Source organism: Panthera leo, chromosome E3 (genome assembly GCF_018350215.1).
Source record: "Panthera leo isolate Ple1 chromosome E3, P.leo_Ple1_pat1.1, whole genome shotgun sequence".
Lineage (NCBI taxonomy): Eukaryota > Metazoa > Chordata > Mammalia > Carnivora > Felidae > Panthera > Panthera leo.
Window position 1 is genome coordinate 8,459,531 of NC_056694.1, and position 16,413 is coordinate 8,475,943.

General features: G+C 53.3%; 1 protein-coding gene across 1 annotated transcript in view; it reads left to right on the forward strand.

Moving 5' to 3' along the window:
- CUX1 (cut like homeobox 1) overlaps positions 1 to 16,413 on the forward strand; it is a 340,084-nt gene that overhangs the window by 66,274 nt on the left and 257,397 nt on the right. The window contains 1 exon segment of the mRNA XM_042921134.1: positions 11,854 to 11,964. Coding sequence (XP_042777068.1) covers positions 11,854 to 11,964 — 111 coding nt within the window.

Sequence of the window (16,413 nt, forward strand, 5' to 3'; positions counted from 1 at the left end):
GCAGGATGTTGTAAACCTTGCTCGCTGAACGTGGCACCGAAAGCCTCGAAAATTAACTGCAGAGATAAAATCAAAGCTGGCTCCGAGGTGACATCCCTGGGCCCGACACAGGCCGTGCCAAGGGAAGCTGGTCTGAGTCGTTGATAGATGCCTGTTACTCATTCGGTTTCCCCCAGGAGCCACTTCGGCATTCTTTTAACTTTTGCTGATAAATTCCAGGCGAAAAACATTTGGAGAGCTTTTCGGGGTTTTATTTGCTAATTAAAACGTGAGAAGGGAACACAGCTACAGGTGGAGTTCTCGTGCAAGCCACAGCTGTGATTTGGCAAAAAAAAAAAACAAAAAAAAACAACCCAACCTGACACTTTCAAAATGAAGTTATTAGCACTTCACCTATAACTGTGATAGCTTTTAACTTTCATGATCTGTCTCTCCCCCGCCCCCGTAGCATTCAAAAAAGGGAGCTAAGTGAGGAAGTTGGAAGATACTTTACCCTTGCAGAGGAGAAAAAGAGCTCCCATTTTTGCGGAACCTTTTTAACTTACAGGAGTTTTTCTCCTCCTTCATGCCATGATGTCTTCCGACAACCCCCGTGAGCCAGGGTAGGTGGGATCTTTTACAGATGAGAAGACCAAGGCTCAGGGTGTCTTGGTGACCTAATTCTTGTAGCCAGGATGGAGCCTGGTCACCAGAAATTTTCCAGCTTCTCGCTCCCTAGACCTCATGGATGCCCCAAGGGATGGGGCTATGTGGGCCAATCGCCCACTGTTTGGGCGACCCGTCTTGGACCGCTTGCAAAATAATTAAGCGAAATGGACTCTCATTCTGCAAATCAAATTCAGCTGATTGCCCGCCAAGCCCAGTCATATATTCCTAATAACCCCCAAAGCGGCTCAGCCCCAGCAAGCACTGGCTGGTTGGCTCCATTCACAGCCTGTGTCTGTGCCGGCAGATGTTTGTGGCCGGGATAGCCCAAACAGAGAGAGCGAGCGAGAGCTGCAGGGCGGCGGACGGCTTTGCCGCCAAGCTCTTTCCCAGGGAAGGGGAAGGGAGCCGTTGCCAGGGTGGTTGGTGCCCTAACAAATTGATTCCTGCCAAACAATAGAAACAAATATTTTCAACAGACAGAAATTTTGGCTCCTAAAGCATTCAAATTAAGGGCTTTATTTCTGAAACAAATACTTTAGGGGAAAAGCGTTTACCAGCATAGATGAGATCGGAGCTATTCCTTCTGGCAGTGGCATCATTATTTTTTGAGATTAAAACATGCTATTCGTGTCCCTGCCTAATTTTGAGCCCGTGACCTTACCCCCTATTTGCTGGAGAATGTCAAGTGCGTTAAGCTGGGACACGGGGAAGGGGTGTCTGCATGGTTTACTGCTGAGAGCCTCAGCTTCCATGGAGATGGTCTCCCAGGTCTGGGTTCAGAACTTGGCGTGGCCCCTGATCCCTTGGTGGGGTACTTTGGGCCGATCCCCCCGAACAGCTTATCGTCAGTTTCATCAGTGTGTTAAGTATCAGTCTTATAACAGTTAACAGCATCACCCTCGGACCCTGGAGAGTCATTCTAGACCAGCAGTGTGTGGTAGAACTTCCTGCATTGATGGAATGGTCTTTATCTGTGTCATCAAATATAGTTGGCCACTGGCCCTTGGAGTGTGGCTACTGTAACAGAAACTGAATTTCTAATTTATCTTAAGTGGACATAGCCACATGTGGCTAGTGGCTGTCATTGGGATAGTGCAGTCTCATTCATTCTCCTCAATTAATTGGTCCCTGGGTCCAATTACTTGGTTGACGGGCCAGCCTGCTACAGATCTGCCGGCATCCTGAATGCAGCTGTGGGGGTTTCGGGGCTTCTGTTCTCTCTGACACTCGTCTCCTGTCCTGCAGCCAGAGAGCAGCGGGGCAGTTCCCTTGAACTAGACCACAGCCCCTCCGGAATCAACCTTCGTGGACGTGGACGTTTTAAGATTGTAACAAGTTCTCATTTGGTTTTAGAATACGTCTCCTAATGTGCACTAAGTGTAAGAAGAACGGGAGTCACGGAGTGGAGGGAGCTATTCCCTGGGCATTTGTTAGCAAGGGGGAGTCACAGACGTGCCCTGCCTCGGTCTCCTCATCTGTGACATGGGAGTAGCAAAGCTCCTGTGACTGCTTCTCTTTCAAGTTCATCCCGAGGCCCACGGGTGTGTGTGTGTGTGGCCGGGGGGTGCCAATAGGTCAGACTTCATTGGCCCTCCCTGGCCCCCAGTGTGGGTCCTGCAGGGGAACACAGAGGGGGCAGAAGACCAGGTATTCAGACAAGGAGGCTCTCGCTTCTCCCCGGGAGAGAAAGCAAACGAGATAATTAGCAAGGACAAGGTGGAGGGGCTACGAGCGGAGGAAGGGTTCTCTGGGCGCCCTGGAGAAGTCCAAGGTGGGAGGGGGTCAGCACTCTGCTGTCCGGTGGAGGCTGCTGGGCAGAGTTTAGTTTTGTTTTGTGATCTAGCCAAAGAGAATGGTAAAGAAGGCTCCTTACGAAACAGACATTAATTTTTGTAGCTCAAAACTGGGCAAGTGTCAGCAATTTCCTATGGTTTGGTCAATATGTAAAGCAGGAGCCTTCTCGTCCCGTTTAAACGCGTCCTGCCCTCTCCCTGCACCGGCCCCGGGCCACGCGGACCTACTGTTTGCCACACCGGTGCTCCGATCCGTCTGTATTTCATTATGCATCACTGAGACGCCGTCTCTCACGTCTCACTGTTTAAATGAGAGTCTGGCAAGTATTATATGTAGTGCAATGCTTGTGGGATACATCTGGCATTTTTGTCTTTGCATAGTGGGTTTTCAGCAGGGTGAGGAACAACAAAAAACAAGATCTCGGTGCTCTATTGAAATTTCTCAATCCCGAGGAATTCACAAAAGGGCTTGTATAAAAACTCTGTGCTCGTAGCCTTTGTTAGGCCCCTTTATTTATTTTTATTTTCTGAGTCGGTAACGCATTCACTTGGTTCAAAATCGCATTTCCATTTGAAGGTAGATACCGAGGGGGTGCCTGGGTGGCTCAGTCCCCTTAGCGTCCGACTCTTGATCTCAGCTCAGGTCTTGATGTCAGGGTTGTGAGTTTAAGCCCCGTGTGGGGCTCCACAGTGGGCACGGAGCCTGCTTTAACAGTAAAAATAAAAAGCATACACCGAGAAAGCTTGCCCCTGCCATCCCCAGTGGTGGAGTCATTAGATGGAACCGTGACAGGGAGGAAGTCTGTGTTGGAGTAAATCTTTTTACTTGAATTTCCTAGATCAGGAATGAATACCAAGTTGTGTCCCAGAATTGAGAACTGTTGAGTACGTATTAGATGAACAATAGCATCTTTAGAGCGAGAGCAGCACGAGGAAATAATCTTCGTACGAGGTGGGGTCAGCTTCAATAGGGAGAGGAGAAGAGGAACTACCATTGTCATCGTCCCGGGCATTTTATCTTATTTAATCCTCATGACAGCCCTGTGAGATGTGTATTCGTGTCCCTGGTTTAGGTTAGAGAGCCCGGCTGGTCGCAGAGCTAACAGGTCCATAGGCACACCGGTCCCCCAATACACCGCCCCGTAGGCACCTCCTCTCTGTCTCTGTCCCTGTCTCTGTCCGGGGTGCGGGGGAGCAGGACCCACTCTCATGGTGGGAAACCCGTGCTGTGAGTACATCACCTGTGCCCTGGGGACCCGGCCAGGAGGCTGCGTCCCCCTCTAAGTTGGGAGAAGACGGCTGGCTGGAATGCGCAGTGTTTTGGATTCAGCCCCCAGCGAGCTAGAAACCTGAACTGTAGGCAGTCCCTTGCCTGTTCACCTGCCCACTTCTTTGTTCCCTGAGTTGAAGAGCCACGGGGTGTGATTAATGCAGAGAGCTCACTTCTCTGTGGCCAGCGTTTACTGAGTCCCTGCTTGGAGCTGGGCTCTGTACTGGGTGCCCTGGGAAGAGCATTCCCTCCCCCGGACCCCTCCTGGGATCTCCTTCTTGGGGGCACGTGGACACAGAGAAGGGGGCACATGCAGGCCCTTCTCATAGGCAGGGGAAGAGCCCCAGCAGCGAACCCCATATCTGCTTTGCTGCTGTCTGATTTCCCCAAAGCACTGTCAGGATGGACTTTCCCACCACTGTTTTCCCGTTCCGCATTCTTAGGAGGGGGCTCAATGAAAGTTGTTTCCTAGGCTGCTAGGAGAGCTTGCTAGGGTGGCTCCAGCAGGGAGGAGTCCCTCGTGGGCAAATGATCCTAATTCTCGTAAAATGGTGCCATTTTAGGGCTCGACCCAGGATCCTTTGAGGCTGAGCAAGAGGGGAGTGTGGGTCTCCTCCAGGCCCCCCACGCCTCCTTTCCCATCCATCTTGCCTTTAAGAAGCTGGCTCTGTCAGCTGACCCCTCCTCCTCCTCCTCCTCAGCCCCCACAGTCTCCTGAACTGTTCTCAAACATTCTCTACCATTCAAGGCCTCAGTGCTCAGGCCAGCCTTTTGCTTGCAGCCTCTCTTTCCGACTAGAAGGAAGCCTTGCAGAGTTGTTAAATTTCTGCCCCCTTCCTGTATATTTTGCTTTTTATTTTTCCTTTCCTTCTTTCTTAAGCTTACCCTTCCATTTAGCAAATATTGACTGCCTACCTGTGATATGCCCCACTGCCATGTGAAGTGCTGGGAACTCTCCAGTGAGCAGAAGGCGAGCCCTACTGGAGCTTACAGCCCATCGGGAGACGTGCTGATCTCACACACTTGCACGCAAATGCAGCATTGCAGACCCTTTTGCAAACCAGGGTCACTGCCACGAGGCACAGTTCAGGGAGCTGGGCTCATACCTTATAGTCTCTTCCGGAGGGGGGTGGGAGGGGCTGGGGGCTGGGGAAATGGTGTTCAATCGGAGCTCCTCTGACAGTTTGATGGAGGGGAGCAGGGATAGGTCTCCCAAGTGGAGGGAACAGCTGACGCTGAGGGTCTGAGGGAGGGAGGGGACCCAGCCCTCTGGGGACAGTAGAGGAAAGCCAGTGTGCCATGGTCTTATCCGAGGCCCCCTAGGACTGACACGCTCAGATCCCCTCTCCTGCCTCCCCGGGAGGGTGTGTGCTTGTCCTGGCCACCTTTACAGCTCCCCCCAGCTCAGAGAGGTCATTGGTGCTCCCAGGGGATAAAGGGTGCCTGAGTCTTGTGTCCGGGTGCACTCTCGCAGCTCCTGTAGGACTCCAGGATCCCTGCCTTCCTGCCTTTAGGTGTGCTGTTTTCCACCGTTCAGTGCCCCCCAGGGTCCCCGCCGGAGGTCTGTCTAACCGGCGGCACGTAGGGCTTCCCGAGCGGGAGTGCTCACCCCCGGCCCCTGGCTGCCACCGCCTGAAAGCCCCGTAGCCGCGATTCAGACTTTGGTGGGACTCTCAGTGAATCGGGGATCGTGCGCGGGGAAAGCGATGGGTGAGAACCAAGGGTCTGAAAAGGGCACCCGAGAAACACAGCCTCAGACTCGGTCCTCTGCCGAAACTTACAAAGTAAGTGAAAGCAGGGGCGTTTGCTTCAGGACTTCTGCAAGGTTCTCCTTTAAATACCGTGCATTGTCGGTGCACACACCCACGGACGGAACAAAATGCACTTCCCGCAGCTCCGCGGGGAGCACCACTCTGGGAAACGGGGGTGGGGGGGGGCAGTCAGCCGGCCTATCCGTCCACCAGAGCCTGCGTCTCATTGTAGGGAAAAACTGACATTTGGAGAGATAAATGCATACTTTTTAGCAGAAGACATTACAGTTAGGTGCTCAAATTCAAAGGGTATAAAGGGGAGAAAGTAAAAGGCCCCCCTCCTCGTCCTCCTCCCCAGGATACGGGGTGGTACCCATATCTCTTCCAGAGGCGTCTTGTGTACGTATGAGCAAATGAAATGTGTGCACACGTACCTGTCCACTTACGGTGGGTGTCCTGGTCGCTGTTGGTGGACATGTCTGGGGAAGCAGCCTCCGTGCTTCTATTTGAACCCAGTTATTTCCATATTGGCGTGTTCCTCTTGTGTCCCTGCCACCCCTACCCTGGGGGGGCCTGACCAGGCTCCTGGTTCCTCTGAGCCCCTCTTCTTGGTCTCTGACAGCAACCGCCCCCCCACCCGGGTTGTGCCAGGGACTCAGTGAGGGGAAGAGGAGGAGGGGGAGGGTAACGGGGATTGACCCCATCCCCCCCACAGGCCCCAGCCAAGATGGGCATCTTCTGCGAAAGCTCATAGGTCTTTCTTTCTGGAACTTATATTCTCCCTTTTCTAACCCCTGCTCTCTTTTGGTTCCACTGGCCCAGGCCCTTCTGTCCTGTTGCTTTTCCGTGCCTGCCTGGTTTCCTCCGCTGGACGGTGGGCACCTGGAGGTCAGGGTCGGCTTCTGACTCATCTGTGCATTCTCTGGAGCCCCCGACCTGGTTGGAGACACTGGTGGCAGACTGAGTTCAGGCCTGAGGTCAAGTGCGTGGCTCTTATAGTACAGAAAAACTCTCCTTGATGGAGCACGTCCCGTGCCCCAAACTGAACATGCTTTATCTTAATTCCCTCCAGAGAGGGAATCTCATTGGACCAAAACCACACAGGTTACAGCTGGGATGGAGCCTGGATTCCCAGCCGGGTTGCTCTGAGGCCACTGTCCGAGGAGTCTAAAGCTGTTCCGTGTAGGGGGCTGGGCGGGGGCGGCTGTTGGTGGGCTGGAGCCCTTACCCACTTCCTGCAGTTGTCCAAATGACCCTGTTGCTGGAAATGAAGCAGAAAAAGCCCCGGGACCACCCCATGCAGAGACCGGGGTTGCCTTTCCCTTTTTGTACGGGTCCTCTTGGTTTCACCGATAAAGCCATTTTGGATTCGTATACGTGATCTGCTGTTTGATTAGCTTGACAGGTAAACCCAAAGGAAATACCAGATGAACGAACTTTCACTTAAAGTTACAGACAGTAAGCAGAGAATACTTATTTGCCTTGTGGAGGCAGTTGGCCAGGTATGTTTTCCGGCCACCCCAAGGGTGCTGGGGGAGAGGGCTCACCTCCCTGGGCCCAGGAGGAACAGGGAGCCCAGGAGGGCCTGGCAATGGGACTTTATGAGAGGAGTCTCCCAAAAGCACTGCAGGTACCCCCCCCCCCCCCCCCCCAGTTCAATACAGACAAACGGCAGGCATACCTACTTTAAATTGATTTCAAATTGATCACTGAGGTTATTAAGACCTGTTTTATTTGGGAAAATTTTCTTTTAAATAGGCTTGTGGTCACATTTTATTTCCTGTGTGTGTGTGTGTGTGTGTGTGTGTGTGTGTGTGTGTGTGTGTGTTTTAAGCTTATTTATTTATTTTGAGAGAGAGAGAGCGCGGAGGGAGAGAGAGAGAATCCCAATGAGGCTTCTCACTGTCAGCACAGAGCCCAACGCGGGGCTCGAACTCACAAGCCTTTAGATCATGTCCTGAGCCGAAGTCGGGCGCTCAACTGACCGAGCCACCCAGGCGCCCCTGTTTCTTGTGTTTGATAAATCTTTAATACTCGGTTGAGAGGCTGGAGTTCAGGAAGAGAGAAAGTTAAAAAGTTAGGCACTTTGCCCTTTGAGGATCTGTCAGAAATGGGAGGGAAAGCCTGCCAGAAGTTCTCGCCAGAGAGGAAGGCAGGACTCCAGGCGTCCACGGCTCTGCGGGAGCCTACCCGCCTTATAGCAGGGGGTGTGCCCGTGCACACGGGGCCTCAGGTTCAAACACTGGGCCTCGTCACCTCCTGGCATCGGCTGCCACATGATGACTTTGAAAGAAAACCGCAGTTTCTGCCTCCAGGTGCCTGTCCTTGTGGGACACTCACCCGGGACGATTTCCACCACTTTCAGCCTAGTTGAAAGTGCCCGGGTGTTCAGAGCCCGCCGGTTTGCCACCAGCCCTGCCAGCTTCCCATGATTTTGGACTTGGGGCTGTCGGCTGTTACCAGCGGGAGAATATTTCTAAATCGTTTTGAGGGGACGCCCTCCTCTGCCATTCCCTGGGAAAGCTCTGGCCTGGGTGAGCGGCGTTTTCTGTAACTGGCCACCTCCTCCTCGTTCGTAAGCCCGGAGACTGGCCAGTGTGCGACGCGTTGTGCAAGAAACAGCTGTTGTTTTGACAAAGGACGTGCTTGCCTCAGTTTTTGAGTTACCGGAGTGAGTCAAGAGCTCATCTATTCCAGGCCTCTGCTGCTGGGCAGGGGGACACGCGGGCCATGAACATGCCTATTGTGGGCCGCACGATGTAAAATATGTTTCTAGAACAATATATGTGTGTATTTTTCACATTAGCAGGATTTAAAAAGTTAACAATACAGTGTTTCGAATTGGGTAATAATGCATGCACATGGCTAGAATAGTCAGAGGTACAATTGACCCTTGAACAATGGGGGGATTAGGGGTGCTGACCCCGGCTGGTCAAAAATCCACATTCAACGTTTGACTCCCCCTGAACCTTAACTACTCAGAGCCTACTGTTGACTGGAAGCCTGGCCTATAACATAAATAGTCGATTAACTCGTACTTTGTATGCCCTACGTATCATATACCATATTCCTACAATAAAGGGAAAAGAAAACGTTCCGAAGAAAATCATAAGGAAGGGAAAATACATTTACGGTACTGTGCTATAAAAAAACCCCCGCGTCTAAGCGGTCCGTGCAGTTCAAACCCATGTTCTTCGAGGGTCGGCTGGACGCTGAAGGGAAGGTTCCGCCTCCCCCCTCCCCCTCTCCCCCCAGCGCCTTCTCAGAGCCAAGCAGTTACAAGTGTCTTTTGTATCATTCTGGAGACAATCAAAGCTTATGCAAGCATATGTATAGATACTCTTTTAAACAATCCTGGCATTGTTCTTGCACTTTGCTCTTTTTGCTTAAATATATCTCGAAGATCAGCCCGTCTCCTAGCACATGTAGGACTTTTTCTTACCATTGCAGAATGATCCTTGAGTGGATATGCCAACACGCTCTCGTTGGACACTGGTTGATTCCCAGGTGTGGGTTTTTGGTTTTTGTTTTCTCTTGGCGAGTTTTGAGTGCCTTTCAGGTGTGGGGACCCTCCATGCTCTTTTTTACACGTGACCAGTGACTCCGGGACTGAGGGTTCTGTCTTTTAGGCCCCCACCGCCACCTCCCGTCAACACATTAAATTCCCTTGTTAATGTGTCATTGTATTTGACACTTTGAGCATAGGCGGGCCGGGTAGATAATAAAACAGTATTTGGCTTATGTTTAATAGCCGTCTCTTCTCTGCGTCGTCCCAACAACCGTACAAAGCCTCCGTGTCCTTCAGAAGGCCTCGTGGTGGTTTTGTAAGGGGCCTGGTCAAAGATCGCGAGCCCTAAGTCTGACCAACCAGACCCCGGGGCCAGGCAAGCCCAGCCTGTCCTCCTTGGCGGTGCTGGTCGGTTTCTGTGCTGGCGGGCCGAGGCACGGTATTAAATCTGGAGACCCGCGTTCGTTTCTCATGTGGACCTGCGTATGTCTGCACGCATGGGGAAGGGAGTGTGGCGGCCCCCAGGGGGGTCCCCGACTGTCAGCAGTACGTCACCCCAGGCTCACTGGCCCTATGGCCCTGTGACAAAGGTGGGTTCACTGCCTTGTATCAAGGGTCCTGTCTCAGACTCAGCCCTCCTTGGTGGGGTTTTCTGATGGATGTGCCCATGGATCTCGTGGGCTGGGTCGGACTTCAGCGTGTGGGGCATGCGGGGACCCGAGGGGACCGTGCGCTCTGTCACGTCTTCCGCAGCATTGCCCCACTGTCCCCACGCTCGTCCCTCTAGGTGGGAAGGTGGGGGTCAGGGCTGGGACCGCAGTCCCCTCTGTGCCCCCCACCGTCCAGCCGTTATGGCCGATTGGGTGACAGCCCCCCCCCGCCCTGGAATTTAGGTCCTCGTTGGAAGCAGTCAGTGCCCAAGTTTTCTGCATCTGCGGGCGATTAGAACAAAACATCAACTCTACTTTTTCTGTCATGTTTCAATATTGGCGTTTCTCCCCACTTCTTGAAGCCTCCTTTTATAACTTCTGCTCCTGCTGCTTAAATATAGCCGTCTAAGTCCTCCTCCTTACCAGATTGTTTATATTTTTGAAAAGCCTTCTGCTTATCTGCGATTGCTCTCTCTTCTCCGTCTCCATCCCCGCATCACCACATTCGTTTCGGTTGCTCTTTTTTCCCTGCCTTCACTCGACTGGGATGTGTTTCAAATGTGGTCTATCAAAATGTGCAGTGTTTCCCTCTTTTCTGCAGTAGCTTTGACATCTGTTCTTGAATTCTAGCCCATGTTATTCTTTTGGACTTGTTTGCTCAAGATTTGCTGTAATGCCAGAAACACGACAGGGGAGAGAGAGTGCGGTGGGGAGTGTCTCCCCCTCCCCACCCCCCACCCCCCCCCGTAAAAACCGTCTTATGATTTCCAAGTCGACACCACGCTGGATGTGGCTCCAGCGCCCTGTCGTCCTCTCTGGCAGTGGCCCGCCCCATACTGTACGAGTGAAGTGCCCCTCAGGAGGCCCCACCAAACTCCTCGGGTTACTTCCGCCACAAAGGGAAGCAGGTGAAACCTCATAGGGGCGGGGGTGGGGGAGGGGGAGACTCACGTGCTTCCCGGATGTCTGTGGAAGGATCTCTGTGTCTGATGTGCCTCGCTTTTCAGTCCTCAATTGGGTCCTTGCCCTGCTGGGCCGGAGGGGATGGGGCATACCACGGAGAAGCCATGCGCAACAGCCACATCGAATCCTAAGCAGAAGATGCCAGTGTGTGTCTTTAGTAACTGAGGCCGCTGCGCAAGAAAATGGGCCTCTTGGTGGCTACGGCAGCGTGTCCTTGTGCCCCTGCTGTCGGCTCGGGACACCACCCTGGGCCCATCTGCTGCAGGCTTGTTTGAAACGGATCCCATTGGCAGCTCCTCCCAGAATTTCCGAGGCCAGGGCACAGGTTCTCTGATGCTCTGAGCGTTATTTTGTCGTGTGAGCCCAGGTCCTCTTACAGGGTACCTGGCCCTGGTGGCTCTCAGAGTTTCAATGCAACGACGGTAGCTTGAGAATAGCTGTTGTTACCAGGTGCCCCATTCCCAAAGTTGACTGCATCCTGCAAATCATTATTCTTGGAATTTGCCCCGTAAAGGTCCCTCCTGAAAACTAGTCACAGGTTATGGGCATGATACCTCACCTCTCTGAAACCCACAATAGGTACTGTTAAATGAAAGCAGACCCAGTTATCAGCACATGAGCCCCCAGGCCCACACTGTTGAAGTCAGACGAATAGCACGCCCCAGCGAGAAGCCCAGAGTAAAGCAGAGTCATCAGGGCACAGAGACTCGGCAAGAGGGAAAGCTTGCCGAAAACAGAAACCAGGAGCGCCTGGGTGGCTCAGTGGGTTACGCGTCCATCTCTTGATTTCGGCTCAGGTTGTGATCTCGCAGTTCATGGGTGCGAGTCCCGCGTCTGGCCCTGTGCTGACAGCGTGGAACTTGCTTGGGATTCGCACTCCTAGCCCCTCCCCAGCTCACGCTCTCTTTCTCTCTCTCCAAATAAAAATAAGTATGTTAGACGACATCAGGGCATTGGGCTGACGCTGGCTTTAGCAAAGAAAAACGTGTCTGCGTGTTCTGTCCCCGAAGCAGTCATTTGTGAGGTGCGTGTGGACCCACGGCACATCGAGCCGGGGGAGCGTGGTGTTCTGGGACGTGCGCACGGGGCGATGGCAACTGCCCGAGTGTGCCCACTCCCCTCTGCGGCCCCAGCCCCTCCTCTGCCCGGGAGGTGGTAACGCCCAGAGCCACGGGGGGCCTCTCCCGGGTTCTGGTCAAATGCAGATACGATCCCCTCTGGTAGGAAGCAGCAGTGACAACCTTGTCTTCCTTTGTGTCTCTCTCGACAGAGGGAACTCGATGCCACCGCAACAGTACTGGCGAACCGGCAAGATGAAAGCGAGCAGTCCAGAAAGCGGCTTATCGAGCAGAGCCGAGAGTTCAAGAAGAACACTCCAGAGGTGAGGCCGCAGGACCGTCCAGGTGTCTTTGAGAGGGGTCTCCCTGCCCTTGGACATATTCAGAAGCTGTGTTTGTAAGCATTTCGTCCCCAGCAGACTGCGTGCCTCGCGGCGGGCCGGGGGCCCTCGGGCGTCGGTCGGTTGTCGGAACGCAGGAGAGCGCGAGCTCATTCCAGATGCGCCTGCTGACCCACTTGGGTGTGCGAGAGCACGTGGCCGGCTGCGTGGCCCATTCGGGGCTCCGGCCCCCACGCTCCGTGCCCACGCCTGTTAGCACGTGACCCCGAGTCCTTGCGGGAGCCCCGAGCACGAGGGCGTAGCGGGAGGGGGTGCAGGGGGTCCTCAGAGGGCCCCTTCCCTGATTCCCTGTCTGAGGCTGCACACTTCTGAGGACGCGATGTGCCGATCCTTCTTGTCGAACAGACATTTAGTCCGGTAGGGCCTGTTAAACGCCTCTGTTTCCTGAAATACGCTTTAAAGGGCACTGGAAATGTGCTCCTCGTGGGCTCCTCTTTTTTTCTTGTAAGTACACGTTTGAAAGGCCGTGTTCAGAGGGCCTCAGGCGGCATTTTCCCAGTCTGTTTTCGAGGCCCCTGGTTCCCCCGGTCCCTGTCCAAGGGTTTGTAAGAAACGAAAAGCAAGGAGGGTTTTAGAGACCATTGGACAGACGTGGGAATTGCTTTCCGGGAGCTTCTGCCAGGCTGGCCCACGATGGTTCTCGGGCCGCGGGCTCTCGCCCCAGCCTCCTGCACCCTCCCGTCAGGCGAGAGCGGACTGCCCACGCTCTTCCGTGCAGGACAAAGGATCAGGTCTGGAAGGAAAGCTGCTTTCTGGGAGGCATGCCCCAGACTTTGATAATATTCCTGAAAAATGATGCGTGATTGGAACTTTCAAGGGCAGACCCGTGTCGAGTGTACCGTCTAGCTTGCTGCTTGAGGGGGTGTGCTATTGTGAGTCATTTTGGGAAACAAATCATTAACCCTCTGTTTTCAGAATAAATATTTGGGGAGAAAACACGATAGCCCAGCGGGAAGAAAGGGGGCTTTAGGGGCAGACCCACCTAAGGGCTTTAAGTTTTAGATGCACTGCTTGCCCTCACCCCCTCCCTTAAACGTGGATCGTCCCGTCCTATCCAAGCACAGGTGCACATTGTAGAGATTCGGGCCTGGTTACCGCCTTCCATGTGGTATCGGGGATCCGCTCTGCTCTGTGTTGAGTAAAGACAGGATCCAGGACTGCCTTCCTCTAATTACTTTCCTTCTCTAAGGCCACTTCAGAGCAGGCCTTCCTGGAGGGTCTCACTGTGGGGTTTCCCGAGCTCTCATCCTTGTCCTTGACTCCTGTTTTCCCCTGGCCGGCGCCCTTCACATCTGTCCCTCGAGCCACCCTTCGTACCGTTCCCGTAGTGAGCTGTCATCCTCTGCCCTGTGTTCTTACTGCCCTTCCCTTGGTGACCATTTTCCTTGGAAAATCTAAAACAGAAGGTCAAGGTCATCCTTCCGAGGCAGCAGACAATTCAGTAAACATAATCTGTCCCATGGTCGGTACTATGAAGAGCAGCAGAGACCCGGATTCCTGGATGTTCGAGTCCCAGGCTCCCGTCAGCTGTGGGGGCGGGGGCCCGCCGAGGGGGTGCGTTCCCCTCCGGCCACTGAGGGTACGGCCCCTCCCCTGACATGGAAATGGGAGACCAGCTCACACAGCTTGAAGAGCCCTCCCCCTCCGAAACACGTAGCATTTTATCTCCTAATCTCAGTCACTGGAAGAGGCTTGGGGGAGAAGCAGTGTGGTTCATAAATGCCATTTGGAGCATTTCTTTCCAGAGCACAGTTTTAGACCCTGTCTTCCGTGGAGAAGAGGGGCCCAGAAACACCTGGAAGGGGACGGAAGGTTTCTGTGCTGCTCGCTCCTGGCCTCTGCCAGCTGGTCCAGGCTAGTGCTCACTCAGGCTACTCTTGCTGCAATGAGGAGAGTCTCGCTGCAACAGGAATTTTCAGGAAGCCGGGAAGGGTGACGCCCCCTGCGGCTCCCGCCCCTTCCCTCGGCTCTTTCTATCCCAGGACCGTCCACGACATCTGTGTGGGGTCCCTGTGGGAACTCTGAGGCGAGAACCGATAGGGGAGATAGGTTCACTGATGCCACCAGCCGGCCAGAATCCCGTGTAAATAGTGAAGCCACGTGAGGCCAGCACGGGGGTGGGGGCGTAGCTATAGCCAAGTCCTCCGGGGTTCGTGGAGGGGGAGGGTACACGCGTGTGGGGGTCTGGTGGCACGTGTCGGGACTCTAGTGAGTGCGGGGCCTGGGGTCCACAGGGGATATTGGATTGTCTGTTTGGGGTCACAGTGCAGAGGGGCCCCCCACGGTTTTCCAACATCGGTCCCCTCTTGTGACTACACTGCTGGACGGATCGTTCAGCAACGGAGGGAATCAATTCACACTTAACCGTCGAGGAAACTCTTTGAGAGATTGGACATAAAAGTGAAGGTTGCTTAGAACTTGTTCTCGGGGGTTAAAAAAAAAAAAAATTGTCTCATTGGCCGGAGAGGCGTCTTCCTTAGGGGGACACAGACCAGGATCTCCACACCTCAGAAAGTTGGCCGAGTGAGGACGAGGCCCTCGTTCCAGGGCGGGTGGCCAGCGCTGTGACTGGTTTGCACCTGGTGTGCTGATTGCTGATGAGCACGCGGGAGTCCCCCTCTGTGTTCTGGGGAAGAAGATAATGCGCTCCTAGCGTCCGTCGAATGTTTAGTGAATCTACTGTGCAGGACGAGGGCACCAGAGAAAAGTCAGAGGCGAGCGTGCTGGTCTCCCAACAGGGAGTTTCTGTTTTCCAACCTGGCCCTGCCCACGGGTAGCTGGGGAAGCTCAAGTCCAGAGGGAAAGGGGGGCTGTGCGGGAGGCCTCAGAGCCAGCGGGCAGGTCCTTCCACACGGGATGAGCCCCGGGAGCACAGAGTGGCAGGTGCCGCGGTGGCCAGAGCCCTGGAGGTTTTTCGTGGATGGTGCATTTTTTCTTTTAAGTTTCCATTTTGTGTCATTAGATTAATCCCTTCACAGTCAGTTGATATTACCGCTTACATCTTTTTAACCCCCAAATTGTGGTCAATTTGAAGACGGTTGCAATTACTCCAAAAAAAAGTGGTAGACATTGTTCTGATTCAAAACAAACAAACAGAAAAAGCCCCTTTCGAAGAAAAATGGTTTTTAATTTTAATTTTGGAATGAAACATCCCTTCCCTATTGGATTAATAATTGATTAGGTGAACATAAAAGACTGGGGGGATATTTCTATATCCTGTCACTTTCCGTGTCACCTCCGGTGGCTCACTGCCTCGTGGCACTGGTGAATTACTTCACCTCCCAGAGCCTCAGCGTTGTCACCTGTCAAAAGTGTGATGATAGGGCCCAGCTCACAGGGGTTGCTGTGTGTGTGTGTGTGTGTGTGTGTGTGTGTGTGTGTGTGTGTATGCATGCATATGTTGTGTATTTGTGTGTGTGTGTGTGAGCGTGTGGAGGGCTCCACACAAGCCTGGAACCTCGAGTCCAGGGCGTGTTTGTTACCAGTATGAGCTTGGGACATAGAGTACGGAGCACATTAGATGTAGTTGATATCTGCTTCTCAAAGCCAGCTCAGGGAACTTGAAAAAAAAAAAAAAGACACAACAAGGGGGCTCCTGGGGGGCTCAGTCTGTTGAGCATCCGCCTCTTGATTTCAGCCCAGGTCATGATCTCATGGTTCATGGGATTGAGCCCTGAGTGGGGCTCCGTGCTGACAGCATGGAGTCTGCTTGGGATGCTCTCTCCCCCTCTCTCTGCCCCTCCCCTGCTCGTACGAGCATTTTCTCTCCCTTTCTCTGTGTCTCTCAAAATAAATAAATAAACATTAAAAAAAAAAACCCACAACAAATGCAGGTAGTTTCAGCTCGTAGTATTTCAGAAGTTGGTTTGTGGTGACAGGTAATCATTTTGCAAATATTTTTGGAACACCTTCCATGTGCCAGATGGTTCCGCCCTGAGGATACAACCCTATCCTTGTTCTTAAAGAGTTCCTTATCTTTCTTACCAGCAAGTTGAACATCTTGATCTGGCATGTTAAGTGCTAAGATGTTATAATTGGAATCTTCTGAATGTAGACTTCCCCCCAGAAACACTCTTCTATCCGTGGTAAAGGTCTCAGCCCCATGTGCCTCAGTAACCCTTGTTGTAGGTCAACAGGGCCCCTGTTGGGCCTTGGTTCTCAGTCTCTGAAACACCGGTGGGTGTTAAGGACCTCCTTCCTCCCCTGAGAAATGCACGCGCTTGCATAGTTTCTCTTGGACCCGCTGGAGCTCACCCGGAAGCCCCTGGCCTAGAACACAGTCCCCGAGATGCACATCTGCAGCCTCAGTGTGCCACATCTGGAGGGCACTGGGGGTAGGGGTGGGAGACAGGAGGAGGGTGGTGAAGGGGG